The sequence below is a fragment of the Mastigoproctus giganteus genome, chromosome 5 (assembly GCF_048544385.1).
Source record: "Mastigoproctus giganteus isolate SK-2022 chromosome 5, ASM4854438v1, whole genome shotgun sequence".
NCBI classification, from domain to species: domain Eukaryota; kingdom Metazoa; phylum Arthropoda; class Arachnida; order Uropygi; family Thelyphonidae; genus Mastigoproctus; species Mastigoproctus giganteus.
In genome coordinates, this window is record NC_143579.1 from 101,745,578 (window position 1) to 101,767,621 (window position 22,044).

The 22,044-nt window shown below is 35.3% G+C and overlaps 1 protein-coding gene across 1 annotated transcript in view; it reads right to left on the reverse strand.

Moving 5' to 3' along the window:
- The window catches only part of Hpr1 (THO complex 1-like protein Hpr1), a 384,568-nt gene that overhangs the window by 237,860 nt on the left and 124,664 nt on the right, over positions 1–22,044 (reverse strand). Inside the window, exons 7-8 of the mRNA XM_090373371.1 lie at positions 17,821–17,916; positions 9,520–9,649 (exon numbers count right to left, since the gene is read on the reverse strand). Of these exons, the coding sequence (XP_090229497.1) occupies positions 9,520–9,649; positions 17,821–17,916 (226 nt within the window). The remainder of the gene's footprint in view (positions 1–9,519; positions 9,650–17,820; positions 17,917–22,044) is intronic.

Genomic DNA, 22,044 nt, shown 5'->3' on the forward strand with positions numbered 1-22,044 from the left:
TAAGCAGTGTCCATTTATTACCACTCTCTGCCTTCTCCCCCTCAACCACCCCTTTATCCATAGCAGCAATTTGCCTCCAATGCCACACTGCTCCAATTTGTGCAGCAGTCTTCCATGTGCAACAGTATCAAAAGCCTTTCTAAGATCCAAGTATATAATATCAAAGTTATTCCCTGCATCCAGTTCTTTTGTGACTGCATCATAGTATCCAATCAAATTGATCAGGCAAGACTTCCCCTTAACAAAACCATGCTGTGTCTGAACTATAACTCATTAATATAGTGCTTCTTTAACCAGTGCCTCCATTAATTTTCTGGGAACAGAAGTTAAACTCACAGGTCTATAATTACTTGTGTCAGCCTTTGATCCTCCTTTGTGAATTGGGATCACATTTGCACATCTCCAGTCCATGGGTACCTCCCCTGAGTTCAAGGAAGCTCTCATAATTATGGCTAAGGGTTCGCTTACTTCCTTTGCTGCCTCCTTTAATAAACTTGCAACACTTGAAAACTAGATACTTGTAAGGAAACCTGAGTGAAGCATTTAAAGTATCCTTAATCTTTCCGGGACAATGCACATTTGGGGCCATAAACTTAAAAAGGATGCCTGCAGTACAAATATGTGAAAATTTGGTTTCAACCAGAGAGTAACTGATTTTTTTTTTTCCCATTTACATTTATTAGCTACCATTTGTTCCCACTGAAAAGAACTTAAGATGTCAAAAACCATTTTAATCCCCCCATGAAAACAAAAACCCTTCCCTGTTCATTTGAGAATAGTTATTTCTTTAAATAGATTCTCCTTTGATCCACTGTGATCACTGCTTACCAGTGGTGACTTTATTTGAAGATTCCTAATACAGTAGACAAATAATTCTTGAAATTTTGCATCACATCACAATTTTTACACATACAGCCTTTTTTGTGTTTTCCCATAATACACATATGTTGTTGTTGTTTGGTTTTTAGGAGCATTAGCAACTAAGGCCATATTGCTCCGGGATATGCGGTGGTCCTTCCCTGACCTTTCCGCATCCTCCGTATTTGGTGGTGACGGGCTCGAACCCAGGTCTAATCAAGAAGTGTGTGCTACGCACTGCTGCTCCTTCCCACCTAGCTACAGAGGGGCCTCAACTGTTCTTCAGGTTCACCATCATTATTTAGTGGTGATGTAGCAGTTGTTACATGATGTAAAATTTGTCATTAGTATTTCATGGCAAGCTATATCTTTGTCAGATTTAAGCGAATTGGAATTGCTCATCGACATTCCTGCATATCCCCCCCCAAATTTGTTGCGAATTTTGTAACATTTCTGGTACCAGATCTTCGTAGTTTTTCTTCAAATCCTAGGAATCCATTGTTTTCCACTAAAATTTTACACAAAGACCTGTTTACGGTTATGCTTTTTATTAATTTCTATGATGCTGAAACTTCTTAAATCGCTTCCAATACAGTTAAGTTTTATCAAAATATGTTAATAAATCACAATCACCTCCTTCTGCTAACTTGAGAGAGAGAAATTTCTGCAATAAATTGCTTTCATTTGTTGGATGACACTTTGATCCATAGGTTATATTAAAGCTGTCACATGGGGGGGGAAATATTTGACAAAAATATTTCCATCGTCTGATTTCCTCATTAGGATGACTTGGTGCATTGTCTAACAGTAGGACACCTTTCTGTAGCTAGCCCAGTGAGGCCAGATGTTGGTGCACTGAAGGCACTAATTTAGTTTTAAACCAACTGGAAAATATCTCTCTGTCTATCCAGGCTGTCTTATTATTGTAGAAATCAACAAATAAATTTGACATTGAAATACTTGAGAAAGCCCGTGGTTTTTTTGCCATTCCAATTACACAGAGTTTCAAAGAATAAGACCCAGCAGCATTAGCACAGCAAATAACTGTCAATCTTTGCTTTTGCATTTTATGCCCTGGAGCTTTTACCCCGGTTTCATAAGCCAAAGCTTTTGACGGAAGAACATTTCCAGTACAATCCTGTTTCAACGTCATTGTAAATTTTCCCCTGACACAAGTTCAATGGTTTCAATAAATTCTTGAAACTCACTGGTAAATTCTGGCCAGCAATTGCATCACTACTTAGTTTTTCATCTTGAATGGCAATCTGACGAATTCCGTGCCTCTGTTTAGCCGTGTCAACTACCCAGAAAATACGTTAAAATCAACCTACAATTTTAATTCGTCGAAAAAATATTTTGCCCTAGCTGAGCAGGTCTTGTGGTTTAGCCAACAACAAGACCATTATTGCTTTGTTCAGGTCCTTGTGTGTAGACTGTTTCACCGTTTTTCTGATAGTCATCATGCCTTTACCGCTATCAGATATGCCCGCAAAATCTAATATTTTCCCTTTATTTTTTACAATGTCGCTTATGGTTTGGTCACTAAAATTATAATGGTTCATTAAAGATTTAATGGATGCACCATTTTCAAAATTTTGAATCAATTCAAGTTTTTGTTCAATTGAAAGCACAACTCTTTTGCATTTACATATCATTTTCACAATTTCTAAAAAAAAAAAATATTTACTATAAAAAAAATTTACACTCCTGACATAAATAACGAAACAGAATTTGTCTTTTTGTGGCGCGGCGGAACACAACAGTCCACACAGTGCGCTAAAACAAACTAAATATTTGTTCTTTTTTTTTTTTTTTTTTTTTTTTCTGCGAGGTGGGTGTGAAGACAGCAGGCATTGAGGGATAATAAGTACATTCATCTCCCAATCACGACTTATAACGCCGCTTCTTGTCGCTTCTTCTTTTTTTTTTTTTTTTTTTATGTAAACCCCAAACACGAGAGGTATTAGAACCTGTAGTACTTAGTACAGTGCTTGGGCTGGAGGTTGAGAAGACGAAAGAAGATATTTATTGACATTGGACTTGAACTTCTGCAGACTGTAATTTTCAGGAAATACGTATGAAGGAAGGTTGTTCCAGAAAAAAATGAATAAATGAAGAAGATGAAAAGTTGGTTCTGTGAGTTTGAAGTTGGACAGCAAATGGATGTTGGCTGGTGGCGGCACGTATTCGGAATGTTTTGAAAGAGAAAGCGGGAATTATAGAAGCCAATTGAGAAGAACAGTGCCCATGGAAGTATCTGTAGAAAAGGCATGCATCAGAAACAGTACGTCTATAAGACATACTGTTAATTAATGTTAATTAATGATGAATCATTAATTAACCTAACTGCCCTTTTCTCAATGGAATCAAGAAGCCTGAGAGAGGTTTTGGGGGCACCACCCCAGATGTGGAAACAATATTCCATGGCAGGGCAGATTTGCGATTTATACAGAATGACTAGCTGTATAAATCGCAAGGTTGTCTTTGGCCCACTGGAGAATTACCTGAAGATCAGCATTTAAGGAATTCATAGCAGATTTTCTAGAAGTTGAAGATGATTGAGCAGGCAAGGTTTCACAAAATGTAAAGTGGAATGCAATGTGCTATAATCAGCAAAACTATGGATAGAATTTCCAGTCAATGGAAGAAGATCATTAATTTAAAAGAGGAAAAGAGTGGGGGAAAGAATTGAACCTTGGGGGACACCGGCATTAGTGGAGAAGCTAGAAGACAGAGAGCCATCTACCATCACTCTCAGTGAGCGATCAGAGAGAAAACTGGATAACCAATTACTAAAAACAGTTGGCAAACAATAAGATGGAAGCTTGTTTAGAAGACCTTTATGCCAAACACGATCGAAAGCCTTTGAGATGTCAAGAGCAACTACTTGTGTTTCACCGAACCTTTCCATTGAATTAGTCCATTAATGGATAACATAAGCCAGAATATCACCAGTGGATCGACACTGACAGGAATCTTACTTTCATTATTTTAGAAAGAGTAGAAGTAATTGCAATGGGATGATAATTGGATGGGAGGTATTTGTCACTCTTTTTAGGAACTGGCTGGCTGGATATGAGCAAATTTCCAAGCAGAAGGAAAAACACCTTTGGAATAAGAAAGCGAAAAAAGGCAGCAAAGAATAGGAGTAAGTTCAGGAGCCCAGGTTTTGTGAACAAGTGGAGAAATACCATCAGCACATGAGCTTTCTTAGGATCAAGATTGTTCAAAATCCTTTCACATCCTTTTGACGAAAGACCACAGGAGACATTGAATTGAACATACTGGGAATGGTGGGAGGTGGTTTACCAAGATCATTAATATACGAGTTGGAAAAAAAAATAGGATGCTTGCAGGTTGGCTTTATCCTTGGCTGAAGTGACAACAGGACCATCTGGTTTGGACACAGGTGTGAGCAGAGATGGGAAAAAGTTGCGGCCAATAGCTTTGGCAAGAGACCAGAATGCTCGGCTATCACTAGGGCAAGAAGCAAGTTTTCTACTCTTAGCCTATTCAAACTCTACTTTGGACTGATTAATAACTGCTTTACAATTGTTGCGAGCTTTGGTGTAGGCAGAAATGAAACTGAAGAATTAGAAACAAGCCAATTACGATATGCAACATTCTTCTCTTGAACAGCCTTAGCACATTTATGGGAAAACCAAGGTTTAGATAAAGGACGAGATTTTAAAGAGCAGTATGGGATAAAGGATTCCATTCCTGCAAGAATAATTTCACTGACACGATCTGAGCAAACGTTGACATCAGAAGTTTTGAAACAGTAATCCGACCAAGGAAAAGAAGAAAAGAAATCTCGCAGGTCATCTCATTTGGCATTCTTGTAATGCCAAACAACACAAGTTTTGGAATAGCCATGAGATAAAGGCTCCATTGGAGAAGAGACAATCACCAAGTTTTGATCTGAAGTGCCTAAAGGACTTCTCACTTCGACCGTGTACTTAGAAGGGTTGTTTGTGAGAAAAAGATCAAGCTTGTTGGCTGTATGATTAGGATTGTCCAGTATTCTTGTAGGTAAATGAATAATCTGTGATAGGTAATTAGTAACTGCAAAAGCCTCAGCACCTCAACCAGCTGGGTCGGTGTGACTAGAAAACAGAAGCCAGCTGGAGTTGTGAATGTGAGTTTATAGACCTGTGAGTTTAACTTCTGTTCCCGGAAAATTAATGGAGGCACTGGTTAAAGAAGCACTGCAGGATCATCTAGACAAGACTTCAGTTATAGATCGGACACAGCATGGTTTTGTAAAAGGGAAGTCTTGCCTGACCAATTTGATTGGATACTATGATGCAGTCACAAAAGAACTGGATGCAGGGAATAACTTTGATATTATATACTTGGATCTTAGAAAGGCTTTTGATACTGTTGCACATGGAAGACTGCTGCACAAATTGGAGCAGTGTGGCACTGGAGGCAAATTGCTGCTATGGACAAAGGGGTGGTTGAGGGGGAGAAGACAGAGAGTGGTAATCAATGGACACTGCTCATCGTGGACTAATGTTATTAGTGGAGTCCCTCAGGGTTCAGTATTGGGTCCTTTATTGTTTTCTGTATTTATAAATGATATTGATGATGGTATATCAAGCTTAATGTCCAAGTTTGCAGATGATACGAAGGATGGCAGGGTTGTCAAGGACACTACTGACACTATGCTGCTGCAACAGGATCTGGAAAGGTTGAGCAGATGGGCTGAGAGGTGGAAAATGAAGTTTAACATTGACAAATGTAAAGTACTACATATAGGAAACAGCAACCCCAGAGCAACATATCAACTCTGTGGTACTACACTGACAGTGGTAGAGAATGAAAGGGACCTGGGATGGGGTGGTTGTGCAGGCAGATATGAAGTTCTCAAAGCAGTGCAGACGGGCTGCAAGAGTAGCTCATGGTGTATTGTCAATGAGGAATTTTTCTAGCAGGGATAAGCAGGTGATTATTCCCTTGTATAAGGCAATGGTCAGGCCACACCTAGAGTACTGTATACAGGTCTGGAGGCCTCATTTCAAGAAGGATGTAGAGCTGCTGGAATGAGTACAGAGAAGGGCAACAAGATTAGTGAATGGAACAAAGGGGTGCTCTTACGAAGAAAGGCTTAAGTTTTGCAAATTACAGTGTCTGGAGACTAGGCACCAGCGAGGTAATCTGAACAAAGCCTTGAATGGTTTGGCTCAATGCTGATGGGATTCTTCCTTTTGCTCAGAATAATCACCTGATAGGGCATAAATTCAAATTGAGGAAAGACAGATATAGGATAGATGTGCGGAAATTTGCCTTTAGCCAGCAGGTGGTTGGTAGGTGGAACAGATTTCCATCCCTTGTCGTGGAAGTTGATAGCCTAAATAAGTTTAAGGCTCAGCTGGACAGGTATTTCGAACGAACAGAGGGGTGAAGTGGAAGTAGTTATTTTTTATTTATTTATTTTACTTTATTTTTTTTTTGGCTGATGCTGCATAAGCTTGCTTTCTTGCATCAAATGCCTCTATTAATGCTAATGTTAAAATCACCAAGGAAAATTACCTCACTGTTAGGAAAGTTGGACTGGAGAAAGTCAAGTTGCAAAGAGAGGAAGTCAAAGAGCTCCAAGTGATTAGGGGAGTTGGGAGAACGGTAGAGACAATAGATGAATTTGACCCAATGAGGTAGAGAGATTTTAAGCCAGAGAAGATCAAAGAGAGGAGATTCCAAATTGCCAAGTCTCTGACAGGGAATATCAGAACGGACATATGCACAAGTACCACCTTTGAGGCGAAAGGAATCATACATCGAATAATTTGGGCATCTGAGATGAGCAGTAGATGAATCAACCGATAACTGAGACTCTGTCAGAAAAAGAACATGGGGTTTGGCAGACTGCAAGTGGAAATGGACGTCGTTGAGATTAGAATTGGGACCACGTATATTTGTGAAATGAATTAGGAAGTGCTTGGGAGGTTTAGATCTTTTCGCAGATAAGCTTGCTCTATTAGTTTGACAATTCATGGTGTATTCAACAGTAAGAAAAGGAGGGTGGGAAATGCTGTATGAAGTAATGAAATTTTTGGATATGGCGTTACACATGGTAAGAATATGCCCAGATCCTTGACATAACGTGGCTTCGACAATGCTCCCCCACATACACACTACTCGGACTCCCTCCAGTCACTATCTGGCAGAGTAGAGGTAGCAAGATTATACACTAGCTGATCCGGAAGCTTCCTAGAGAGTTACCAATAGGTTCAGTCCAGTGTACTAACTAGCGGCCAGCCTGGGAACACCATTTTAGAGCTGTACCCTCGAAATGTAAGGAATATTGGATCTCGCCACGATGTTCATCATAACCTCAAAAGTCATCAATCATACTGAATGATAGAAGAGATAGGGAAGGGTTAACTGGAACCCAGCTCTAGAGACTAAACCTGGGTTCCACCACTTCAAGCCTCCAATAAGCAAAGTGGTGGTATTGCACCAGTTGATGAGAGTCATCTACCACCTAGTACTGCCTGGTAATATAGAGGGGTGGCATTCCTCCATGTGGTGTGGGCGCTACACCTCAACCCCTGCTTATGTTGGTTCACACCTGGGTGGTCACCCACCATGTACTTGTGCATGGAGGTTATACCCAGGATTACAGTTCCACCATCGTGAAGGTGCAAGCAGAGGGTTTGGCTGTCATCAGACCGTCCGTACTTCGCCGAAATTGGGGCCACTTGACTTGAGTGTCACCCGAATATCAGTTCCATCAGCGTTTTAGACTCCCAAGTAGCAAGTACAGCTTGTCTTGCCTATCTGAGAGAATGTCTGTGACAACCTCAGCTTACTTACGACTTGCCAAACATCTGTTTATACCTTTCTATTTATTACTTGAATTTTATGGTTTACGGTCGATTTTTTTTTTTTTTTTTTTTTTTACTTTGGAGTCTGAAAGTGTCCCATTTAATTCAATCCTGGTAAATTGTTGTTGTTGTTGTTTGGTTTTTAGGAGAGTAATAGTTGCAATATGAGTAATAGAGAGCAATATGACCCTTAGCAACTAAGGGTCATATTGCTCCGGGAATATGCGGTGGTCATTCCCTGACCTTTCCGCATCCTCCGTATTTGATGGTGATGAGCTCGAACCCCAGTCTAATCAAGAAGCATGTGCTACGCACTGCTGCTCCTTCCCGCCTGGCTACAGAGGCACCCCCAGTAAATTGCGTCTACTGTATGATGGATCTTCACTTACACTAGCTTGAGAATATTTCTTTCTCTTGTGGCATCTCTAATATGATGAGATGTACAGTAATCGTCCAGCAAATCCAGAAATGCCTAGCTGTGAGGCATTTCTGGATTCTACAAGTTTCAGTTAGTCTCTGGGAAAATTAAGTTCTATTTGTATATAAAGATGTTCAATTATACTCGTTACAATCACATGATCTCTGTAACTCTCGTTTGTTTTCTTATGTTACAACATACCAGTTCAATAAAATTATCTATCAGATATGCTCTTCTTCAATCCGTACAAAAGAACGTATAACCCCCACCCCACCTTCTGTCTTCTCTCTCTATCTTCTACCTGTACACCTTGTATTTGCCATATTCAAATTCTCCATCCAATATATCAGACTGAAATCATGTTCCTGATATTCCTATGGTATTTGCACATGTTGACTTAATCACTACCTCAAATTTATCAAATTTATGAACTGCACTCCTAGCATTAGTGTGTAAACACATGCCTTTTTTATGTTGCTATGACACATATCCCATGTAAATGAGCACAGGCAGTACTTCTCCAGTAATTTTCCGGTTACATATTAGTTTAGTTTACAAATTATTTGAACAGTCATTTAGTAATATTTCCCTAGTTCCCAATTCCTTCCAACTAATACACAGAAATGATTCATCAGTCACACCTACCATGATCACTTACAAGAATGTCCTTCAAATACACAGCAAATAGGCCCTGACTCATATGGGAATCGTACACAGTATTTCTAGTCTGAGTCATAATTGAATAATGTGCATGGTATTTTTGAGTGCTCTTATATTAATCATAGTCATAAAATATTCAAGGATAACTCTACAAAACATTATAGAAATCAAAAAAATTTTTTATAAATTACCGAAGTACTAATTGTGTGAATCACTACTTAAAAAATGTCTTGATAAATTATTGAATAGCCTATGTTGCAAAATAAAATATAGAGTGTGGACCTAGCTAAACTACTGTAGATTACAATTTTCACTAAATCAGAAACTTTGCCATTATAACACCAACTATTAGGATTTAATTGTAAATACTACTAAATTACAATTTATAAACTATAAAATAACTACATATTATTTATTACTATTTATTTTCTATACACTTATATAATTGTATAGAATTATTACTGTATATAATTGTAAATATAATTAAATACTATTATTTTCAGTACTATTTATATTCAATTAGACAACTGTAGAACAGAACAGAGTCAGTTATTCATTAGTATAGTACACTATAAAAGAAAGCAACACCACATAATGTGAACTGTCAGTTGCATATAATTTTTTTCCTTTTGCATCTAAATGGAGCATTACTTTTAATATAATATGAAGTTAAGCTTCTTTTCTTGATGTCAATCACTAAATTGGAAATAAGAGAAAAAGGATAAAATTGAAAATATTTCATTTAATTCTTACCAGATTGTATCATCCATTTCTCCTTCTTCCATTGATTCATCTTTATCAATAATTGTATCGGCAATTGCATCATCTTTAGAACTAAACAAGGTGATATTGTCAAGGTTGAATTCACTGATGATGTTTAATCCTTTAAAATAGTAAAAATTAAAGCAACAAAAATGATAATTAATCTTTTTCAAAAAATATATCTGTGGCTTAATGATAATTAATATTTTTGATAAATGATAATTAATCTTTTTCAAAAATATATCTGTGGCTTAATGCAAGAACAACCAATGTCAACAACTTTAATTGCTGGGAATGTGAGATTGAAATTCCATACAAAACTGTCAATCCTTTTAAAACCACAACTATTTTTTGTTATACTTGCCACTCTACACTAATAATACTAAATACAATTGTCGTTATTTCTGACATTTCACATTTCTGTGAGATGTGAAAACATCTCACAGAAATGTGAAATGTCTGTGAGATTTCTTAGCTTATCTTAGCTAAGAATTCTCATTTCTTAGCTTATCTCATTTTGATCAAAAATTGATATTGGTTGTTCTTGCATTAAGCCACAGATATATGTTTATGATACAGATAAATAACTAATGAATATGACTGAAACCACAACTACAGTGCCATATCCAAATAACATAGGCATCATGGGACAGGAATAACACTTGCAGTATACATTATTTGGGTTATAACAAAAAACTTATACTATAAAAGATCACTAGACTTAAAAATCTCCATTACTTTAGTTAATGTACAATTATTACAAAAATATAAAAGAGTGTACAGCATATTATCTTTTAATAACATTTATTTTAGTTTATTTTTTGGTTCATTTACCATATTCATTAAAATATTCAATACTCCCAAAAGATATATAAAATGGGTTATCTTCAACAGATATATACAAAGGATACTAGGAAAGTTTTGCAATATGATGCAACAATGAATCACAGGAAGCTGCTTGTTGCTGCATGTTGAGACATCTTCATACGTGCATAGTAGCCGCCGCGCCAAGTCGATGGGCTCAGTTATTCATTAGTAGTGAGAGTGTAAAGTGCTTGCGATGGCATCGTGGTCACGAAATGAGATAAGGACAGTTTTGCGGTATAATTTTGTGCGTGGTTTAACCATAGACCAGTGCTTAGAAGAAATGACTCTTGCACTAGATGATGATTGTCCACATCGTACAACGATATTCAGGTGGTATAGAGAATTCCAAAGGGGAAATTTCACTCTGGAGGATTCGGAGAGGCCGGGAAGGCCACGAATGTCAGTTACGGAGGAAAACGTTACTGCTGTGAGGAAAATGCTTGACGAAAACAGGCGAGTGACCTACCAACAGATAGAGGATACTTTGGGCCTAAATGCACCAGCAATTCGTTCGATTCTGCAAGATCATTTGCACGTGAAGAAACTTTGTTCTCTCTGGGTGCCGCATCAACTGACTGAAGAGCAGATGACACAAGAGCAGTGTGACTTGGTGCCGGGAGATGTTAAAAAAGTTTGATAAGGGACAATCTCGGTATGTGAACAGCATCGTGACAGGTGACGAGACTTGGCTGTACTATTACGATCTGCCGACCAAGGCTCAAAACAAAGTTTGGGTCTTTGATGATGACGACACACCTGTAATTGTCAGAAAATCCCGATCTGTGAAGAAGAAAATGATAGCTGCATTTTTCAAATCGAGTGGAATTGTGGAAAGTGTCGTTTTGGACAGGCAGAAGACAGTCACAGCTAAGTGGTATACTGAACAATGCCTGCCTAAAGTCATTCGATCTATGAAGAACCTGCAGCCAAAGTCAAGAATGGACACCTGGTACCTCCATCACGATAATGCTTCAGCTCACAACGCCAAAGCCTGCACCGAATATTTGACCACGACAGGACTGAAACTTCTCGAGCACCCTCCCTACAGTCCAGACCTTGCTCCCTGCGACTTTGCACTGTTCCCGCATGTGAAAATGAAGCTAAAAGGGAGGCGGTTTTCCAGTGATGAGGACCTTCTACGGGCTTGGGACAACGAGTGTGCTTTACTCCCTAGTGAAACTTGGCAGAATTGGTTTAAAGATTGGTTTCGGAGGATGGAGAGGTGTATTGAATGTAGAGGAAATTACTTTGAAAAAATTAAATAAACAAAGCTGTATTGCAAAACTTTCCTAGTACCCTTTGTACACACAATAATAATAAAGAAAGAAATTATACAAATGATAATACAAGAATTAAAGAATCATTATTTTAAGTTTCTTTAATTATTATAAATATACCTTGTATTATAATGCATTATTGATTTACAGAGGATATATGAAAGAAATGTTATACAAGTGATAGAAAAATTATATTAATGAAAATAAAATTCTTTACGATGTTATTATTTCTGTTCTAATGACTTACATTTGTTTTGTTTCCATTTCCCAAAACAGACAACAAAGCTGACAACAAATAAATAGCTACTTCTCTTATTGGCTCTCTATTTCTCATATCACCTTAACTTTATTTCCCCCAACATTTAAAACTTTTGCTTTTTCAACTCAATGTCATGACAACAGAAAATGATATTTAGTCAATTTACTCATTACTGATTCTATAGGCTAGTACTTTTGTCTCAGACAAAAAATCCTTACTGCACTTCGACTACTTTAAATAAACACCCAGTCATGTACAATGCAGCCATTTTAGTTAAAACATATTTATACTACTATAACTGAATTACTGCATGAAATTGTCTGTTAAAATCGACAAGCATGGTTAACTGAATGAAAATAAGGAAGGAGAAACACTAATTGAATACTGTAAACCAGGAATCAGAAACCTTCTGATACTACATTTGACCACATTTGATTTTTACTTTCATAAAATGGAATGCGTGGATATATTTTGTTATACCGATAAAATTATTATATTTTATTTGATTTCGTAATATCAATTTTATTTTAAATGGGCACAGAATGTTAAGATTAGGATTAGCAATGGCCACATAGTGCAAGGAAGCCTATGGCTTATGCTGCACCAGCCAAAAAAATAATAATAATAATAAATAAATGTTGATGTTGTTGTTGTTGTTTTGGTGTTTATTGGCGCATCGACAACGGAGATCATAGTGCGCCAGTTCATTGATTATACAATGTTCTCTTTATATAAATCTTGTTTGAATGTGAAAGGTTAACTGTTTCTGCGGTATTATACTATTATTTACAGCAGATGGTATATGTTGATTGTTTGTATGAAACTAAAAATATCTGACACGTGTTCTTTGTCACCTATTAGATTTTCAAGGGTGATGTTTTGGTTTCCTTTATATAATGATGAAAAAATTCGGTGTCGATCATTTTCATATGTTGGACATTCTATAAGTATATGTTTAACTGTTTGGATAGTATTGCATACTTGGCATCTTGGGGGTTCTTCTGCACGTAATAGATAACCATTTGTTAAATGCGTATGGCCTATCCGCAATCTGGTCAGAACTACTTCTTCTCTCCTTGATTTCCTTATGGTCGTTTTCCAGTGCTCCACTTTTGGTTTTATTTCATATAATTTATTCCATGTTTGTTTTTGCCAGAGTTCTTGCCATTGAGTTAGACAGCGATTTTTAATGATTGGCTTGTAGTCATTATGTGGGACTGTGAAATATTGTTCTTGAAGGTTATTGGTTGATTTTGCAATTCTATCTGCTTCTTCATTTCCTTTTATCCCTTTGTGTCCTGGTATCCAGCAGAAACGTATATCTTGTTTTTTATTTGTGTAGCCTGTTAGTATCCTTTTAATTTGCCAGAGTACTGGATGGGTTATATTGCTTGTGTTTTGTATGACTTGGATTACACTTAATGAATCACAGTATATTACTGCTCTCAAGTGGTAGGTGGTTCTGAAATGCTCCAGGGCTATTTGAATTGCTACTAATTCTGCAGTGTAGACACTGCATTCTTTTGGAAGTTGGCGTGACAATGTAATATCTGGGAATACTGCTGCTGCTCCTACATGGTTCTCTGATTTTGATCCGTCTGTATATATTGGTATGTGATTGGGATATTGCATTCTATGTGCTGCATGCAATTGTTGAAAGTTGCTGTCTGACAAAGTATTTTTATTCCAGTTTGGTGTGAGGAGTTCATAGGCTGAGGTATGGTTTATCCATGGTGGATCTATATATCCTTCTTGGTTTGCAACATTGTCTATTTTGAGGTCATGTGTTATCAGTAGCTCCTGTAGTCTGATGCCTAGAGGCTGGTTTGCTCTTTTGCGGTTTCTATATATGTTTTCCCATTTTGGCGAGAATAAAGTTGTCCAAGTCGGATGGTCTCTTATGGGTCTTATCCTGTAAGCATACAACAATGACAACTGTTGTCTCCTCAGGAACAGTGGTGGTTCATTAGCCTCTGTATAGAGACTGTATATAGGGGATGTGCGGAAAGCTCCTGTTGCTATTCGAATTGCACTATGGTGAATCGGATCTAGCCATTTGAGGGCGCTCTTTCTTGCTGATGCATAAACCGGTGCTCCATAATCTATTTTTGACCTTACTAGTGCTTTATACAAGTTGAGCAGGGTATAACGGTCTGCCCCCCAAGATGTTGTTGTTAAGACTTTAAGAATGTTAAGTTGTTTCATACATTTTATTCGTAGTTCTTTTATATGTTCTACAAAGGTCAATTTTCTGTCTAGAATAAGTCCAAGAAATTTTACACTTGGTTTAACTGGTATTGTGTTACCTTGCAATATTAGTTCAGGTTCAGGATGTAAATTTCGTTTTCTACAGAAATGCATGCAGACTGTTTTTTCTTTTGATATTCTAAACCCGTTTTTCTGGGCCCAATGACTAACGTTGTTAATTGCACATTGTAGTATAAATGTTGATAACCATAACAATTTTTAGAGACAAAACAGAAAACAAAGAAAATATTACCAGCTGCAAAATAGTACTTGCTTTGTGCTATAGTGTGGTTCACTCAGCTTTTGTTCACTACAGCACTCGGCATATTCACTCCAAATGTCTTGGGAGGAGTGGAGGAGTTAATTAGAAGTGTTTGGCTGCCAGAGAGAGGCTCCATAAAACAAATAAAAAATAAAAACATAATGCTCTTCAATTTGATTTTTCCAATCAACTGTAACTATTAAAAACACTTTTAACTGATACCACAATTAACGAGAACTGAAAAAGTGAATTGCTGGCCGAACTACAAATGATGCAAAACATTTCCAGTTTATGAAAAGGAGAAATGCTGAAAGCTGTCTATTCACTGCCAAAAAGTTATTTTTTGTGCCCACAAGTAATTTACATCTCTGTGTTAATTTGCTGTAGCTGCTTGTAACACAAGTTTTCTGGGTCCATGGCTGTAAAATGTTACAGTCACATACAGATGCACCATTTCTAGCATTTATTATAAAAAGTTACACGTTATACATCTGCACAGCAGTTTTATAGGAAAAGGAGTGCCTAATCAGGAGTTCTAAATAACTAAAGTTTATTGAAGTATGGTTTATAAACTTCTCTTCGAGAACTGTCATCGTTTCTTGACTGGGAGTTGCTTTTAGCTGCACAGTAGCACCACTCATCAGTGTTATGAGCTGTTTTTTTTTTTCCCCATTTCTAGAGTGACTCAAATTCTTCTAGGTTTAGTTTTGTTTTTCAGTGAGTTTGGGTTTACACACTGTTTATATGTATTTTTTGTACATGTGGTTGATTTTAGTTTACTATGTAGGTAGTTTCGACCTCCTTTCAAATAGTTTCAGGTGGTTTAAAATAATGCTAATAACATAAGGAAGGTGAAAAGCTATCAGAAAAACCTGTCACTGGAAGCTAAACTGGACACTTTAAAAAGATTGGATTCGGGAGAATTCTAGATTTACACTACATACTATATTTTAGTGGTTTTGAGCCATTTGAAAATTAATATTATCACATATAAGGTTCTATGATTTTAAGGTAAGTTTTCTTGCATAATTTATGTATTTAAAGGTTTAAATGTTTCTACTGCATTTAACCCAGCAGCGGTGACAGGTGACCAGACGTGCAATGCATCTTTAACCAGTGACTCCATTATTTTACCCAAAACAGAAGTTAAACTTACTGGTCTGTAATTACTCGTGTCATCCTCCAATCCCCCTTTGTGAATGGGAATGCATTTACACATCACCGATCCGTGGGGACCTCCCGCTGAGTCCAAGGATGCTCTCATTATTATGGCTAAGGGTTTGCTTAGTTTCTTTGCCGCCTCCTTTAATATAATTGGATAGATCCCATCCACCCCAGGTGCCTTTCTTATGTTTAATTTCAACAATTTCTCCTCCACTTTGCTCTCAGTTATTACAAAATCATTAAGCATCCTGATACAATTTGATAACCTGCTGGCATTTTTCTTCCTTAATAACTCCTCATGTGTGAATGTAGGTGCAAAATACTCATTCAGTTTGTTTGCTATCTGAGCAGGACTCAGATAGCAACGTCTATAAGGTTAAGTACTTAACCTTATAGATATATTTCAGGAAAGCTCTCCCAAGCCCGATAAATGTAGGTCTACCAGCATTGAGGCTTCCCGTCAACAACAGGTGCACTATCAATTATTATTGATATGTTTAATATCTTAAAAACGTGTATTAATTAAATGTAATTCTGAGTAGAATTAAGTATTTGTACACCATCCTATCCCCACTTGCTGTACAACAATTGGGGTGTCAACCTATGGTCAAAAAATAGATTCAATAAAAACAATACTAAAATATTTTAGTTTTCCAATTCATAAAGTATTATTGCACCTGCCTTGGAAAAAGTTACCCAAAGTAACTTTTCCCAGTGTTCGGAATGAATAGTATTACTGGGAGAGGAGGTATAGAGCACAATTCTGGGGAAGAGCTTGACTTGATCTGATTTTTATGCTGGGGAAGAGCATCAAAGGCACTACAGAAAACAAAAAAAAAAGTGGACAGTTTAGTTGGAAAGTTGGTAGATGGGTAAAGGAAGGTGTAATAAACATTACTGGTCAATAATACTTTATGAATTCGAAAGGTAAAATATTTTAGTATTGTTGTTATTGAATGGATTTGAGTTATATTTGTTTCATTGTCAGAGAAGATATTTCAAAAATATTTTTAATGCTTTTCTCAATTTTCCAACTGACTGCAATTCACGATGCTTGTCTTCAAAGGGATGTTCTTTGATTTAAATTGACTTTTAATTGATATTAATTAATAAAAAAAATGGCAAAATTGTCAACTGAAATGAAAATGTTGCAAAGAATTTCTAATTTATGGCAAGGAGAAACTTTGAAAGTCAGTTTATTAACCCAAAAGTTATTTTTCGAGTCTATGGGTAACCTACATCCGCATTAATTTTTAATTTTCTGTCACTGTTCTTACTTCTACTGGAACAAGTTTCTTGTCTCAGTACAAGTACAAACATAGCTGCAAAATACGCTATTTCTTGTATATTACAAAAATACACACTTCATACATCTTCCTTCCCATCAGTGTTATAGGAAAGGGAGTGCCAGCTCCATGATTCTAATTAGCTAATTTATGGAAATGTTCTTAAAACTTCTCTTTGGAAAGTTGTTTCCTGACAGGAAGTTGCTTTTATCTGCATAGCATACACAGTAGCACCACTCAGTAATGCTGTTTTCAGTTGAGTTTTGGTTTCCAGTTGGTTTTCGTTTAGGTACTATTTATGTCCATTTTTTATCCATTTGAGTGATTTCAATTTACTGCATAGGTAGTTTCAGCTTCTCTTTTTTATTTAAAATGACCTCAAAGAGATCAAATGAGGCAGCTAGTGCTAATAACACAAAGAAGGTAAAAAGGTATCGGAAAAACCTGTCACTGGAAACTAAATTGGACATTCTAAAATAATTCAGGAGACCACTAGATTAACATTAAATTAAGTGGCTTTGAGTGATTTGTAGATAATAATATCACAATCTGGTATTATCAATGCCAATCAGTTAAAATTATTTACATTATTTCCTATGGATAAAACCCCTGCTTAACACAAATTCACGTAGCACTGTTTATGGCGCCAATTAAGCGCACTAAGCATGGATACTTGTATTTGTCAAGCATGCAGGGCAGTAATGCTTCTCTTCACATAAAATAATTTTAATTAATTTATTTACAATATTAAATTTAGTACTCATTTATATACAGTATATTCAAACATGAATGAAAAAAAAATGTTATATACTTTGGAATAACTAAAAAACAATTTAGTTTTAAACAAGCATCTTTACAGTCAAATGATCACAATTCACTGCCTTCAAAATAGCATAATGCATTATTATTTAAAGATCACTTAATTCTTACCTGATCTCTCTGATAAAGGAAAAAATCTTGCCAAAAATACGAGGATGCGACCACAGAAGACTGTATTTTGAGAACGAGAAAGACGCCTCAGAAGATCTAAATAAAAACAATAACAGACGTATTACAATTATGTCATTTGGTTTCATTAATAATTAATTGAATGGGTGCTATAGATTAAAAATTAACTGAATGAGTGCCAAACCTTCTTTACTAGTGAAGCAAAACATGTTAAGTAATATAGGCAGCATGGTACATTTCAAGCATTTGATTTTTTTCTCCTTAAATAAATTTATTTATTTTTCTGTTATTAATATAAGTGAAAAGTAAACACAGTTATCTTGTTATAAATTAATTATTAAGATTATAACTTTATGGAACACTTAATAAAATGCTATAGTTTTATATTCTCTTAACTTAACCAATCAGTTTAAGTACAACGGTATATTATAACTCTTCTTCCATATACTTTTTTTTAAAGTCTTCTCCCCCTCTCAATTTCACAAGTAATACCATAACAGTCTTACATAACAATACAAGCAGCAAAGGATGTATTGGCCTGTCTACAGCAGGTTCGAGCCCGTGACCCATCCTCCAAATACAGAGGATGCAGAAAGGTCAGGGAATGGCCACTGCATATCCGCAGAGCAATATGGCCTTAGTTGCTAATGCTCCTAAAAACCAAATAACAAACAAACAAACCGTCTACAGCTAACAATAATGCATTAAAACTACACTTAATCCATGAATTTCTTTTTTCTCTACAAACTGTATACGGGAAAAGAGAAATAATAATTGCCGGATGGTATGTTGATGCAAGTACAAAATGGCTAGCTCAGCCGACTATAGCCAACTGATCTAACCATTATGTACTTGATTTTAGGCCTTATGACTATATCTCTGTTGTTGCAATAAATGTATCTCATTTAGGGAAGGGGTAATCAAGTGTCAAAGACCTCTAGCCTCATTAAATTGAAATTCAAGATACACCACTGTTCATTTTAATATCCTATATGACTTAACTTCCAAGTCAAAATTGTCAAAGAGCTAATGAGCTGCTTTTTAAGTTTCCATGAAATTATTATTGTTGTTTTTATATATTTTATAAGATTTCAGGATATAAATTGCACTCTTATTCTGTTATAGAATAGTGATGGTCGATTTCACAAACATGCAGTTCTTGAAAACTGCACATTTTTGAAATGTATATATGCATAAGTACATATATATATATGTGTGTGTTTGTGTGTGTGTGTGTGTGTGTGTGTGTGTGTGTGTGTGTGTGTGTGTGTGTGTGTGTGTGTGTGTGTGTGTGTGAATTGTCTGTTGCCTGCCTGTCTGTTTATCAATGGACAGATTTTTGCAAAATTTTATATTTAGTTCTTTAAGAAAGATTTGATTGAGTAAACAGACTAAAACTATGGGACATATTGAATAATAAAGGATACCCAAATCATCTTACAAAAATAATACAGAGTTTATACCAAGGATCAAAAATAGTAATAGATATAGGTAATAAATTAACAGGCGAAAGTTAGACAGGGATGTAGCTCATCACCAATGCTGTTTAACATATATATCGAGGATGTGATATGTAAATGGAAAGAAGAAATTAATACAGGTATATATTTAAATACAAAGAATAGGATTAATACACTGTTATTTGCAGATGATCAAGTAACTATTTAAGATAGTGAAGATAATTTAAAAAGAGCAGTATTTAAATTAAACCAAATAACTGAAGAATATAAAGTTAAAATATCAAAATATGAGAACAAAAATAGTTATAGACAATAAAATATTAGAACAAGTAAAGCATTTTAAATATCTAGGATGTGATATAATATATGATGTCGAAGAAGATATGAATCAGAAATTGGTGAAATTTCAAAATACATGTGGAACAATAAAAAGAACTCTGGCTAAGAAAAAAAGGAAAGAAACACAATTGAAATTTTACAAAGTAATGGCAATACCAACACTTCTTTATGGTTCTGAAACATGGATACCGAAACAAAGAGACATTAATAGAGTACAAGCTGTAGAAATGAAAATTTTAAGATATGTCAATGGATGTACAAAATTAGATAAAATATCAAATGTTTCTTTAAAATAATATTAGAAAGGAATTAGATTTACTCAATTAATGGAAAAATTATAGAATATAGATAAAGATGGAAAGAATGGAAGATAATAGATTCCCTAAATTAGCTTATAAATATAGAGCAAAAGGAAAAAGAGACAGAGGAAGATCAAAGAAAAGATGGGCAGACCTCTTCGAGATCGGAACAGGCAGATTGCCTAATCCATTAAGGAAGATAAGATAAGAAAGATCTCTTGAGCCACATCATATTTTATAACAAACAGAAATATGGTAACTATTACTTTACTGTTCTACATAGTTTATATGGAAAAAAGAAATTCATAAGATTAAACATAGTTTCAATGCAATATTGTTAGCTTTAAACAGCCCATGCAAGTTTTGTGTGTACTGTTAGGTACGACTCGTGAATATGGTGTCACTTATGTGTAGGAGGCAAGAGGAGGGATAGAAGAAGAGACTTAAAAAAAAAAACATATGGGAAAAGAGTAATAAATATTATACAATTGTAATTAAAAATGACCTTTAATTTTGAAAACATAAAACTAGAGTTTTATTAAGAGCACTATAAGTTATAATCTTAGTAATTAACTAATAAGAAGGTAATTGTTATTTACTTTTCACTTCAATTAATCACAGAAAAAGAAAGTAATTTAATTAATTTAAGAAAAAATCGAATGCACCTGAAACGAAATGCGTACATTACCTAACTTGTTTTTTCATGATTTCAAGGTCTTCTGCTTACATTCACATAAGCAGTTCACTCAATCAGCAAAAAAATATCGGAATTAGTAATTGAATTCAACTTAGTATTAGTTGAATCCATATATTTTTGATTTTATAAAGTTTAATTCCAATTTTATGCAGAAATAAAAAGCATCAACATTAAAACTGAATGTTAATAACTTTTATCTATTATACCATATTTCTGAATATTTGGTATTTCTTATAAATAAAATGTTTTCAACACTCTCTGAAAAAAAAAAAAATATATATATTTTTGTAGTACAGTACACATATTTCTTCATTTTATTTATTTATTACTGATTTTAAAGACTATGTATAAGTATAGTGCGAAAGCATCAATAATACATAGCCAAATCTGAATGAACAGAATATTAGCAGCTTTCGCACTATACTTATACATAGTCTAGACTTTTCCATAGCTTGAGGCTTACGTCCTAAACACTTTATATGATTTTAAAGATCAATATTTATGTAAAATAAAGCAGAAATTTCTGCATAACATACTATAAAAGAGCAGCAGAATTTATTTGAACAAATAATAAATAATGATTCTTTTGAAATAATTTTCAGTAATATTTATTAGAACAAAATTTTGGTACAATGAAATCATTTGTGCATCCCCATGATCTCCATGTTGCCTTCATTGTGGGTGTGCCAGTTGACTGGGAATGCCAGAGATTTAAAAGTGTGTGGGAATTTTATTTGTGTGGTGTCATGTACCATTGTTCATCTGGTCATTTAGCCTCTGGACCCCCTACTGAGGCCAAACATTGCCCATTTTCGCCCTGTGGAGGCAGACCAGGAACCCAGTAGACTTAAGTTACACTTGCAGGTCCTGGCACTTAATTTCCTGAGATTTAGGCGGCTAGGACGTAAAAAAAAAAAGTTGAAGATATACACACACATACATACATACATATATATATAATTATATTTAAATAATGTTGAAAAAGAAGTATTACTTGATAAAAATAAAAAGGAGGGTACAGCACACATCAGAGGCAGCAAAAAGCATACTCCTCTACATGATGCTTGAAATAGTCATATAAATTAGAATAAGGTTTAAAATAATAAAATAATGCCAGCAGTATGGCAAGACAAGACTAAATTTCTATTTAATTGGCTTTAAATTTCAATGAATTATTATTCGTATAATTAGATTTTCTAAATTAATTTAGAGTTTCCGTTGCAATATATTTTTATTCTTGTTACCTTTCTCTTCCCTCCCTGTTAGATTTGAATCTAGGTTTAATTTTGTTTTTTCGCTCTTGTCTTGCCGTATTGCTGGCATTATTTTATTATTTTAAACCTTATTCTAATTTATATGACTATATATATATATATATATATATATATATATATATATATATCCATGCAGT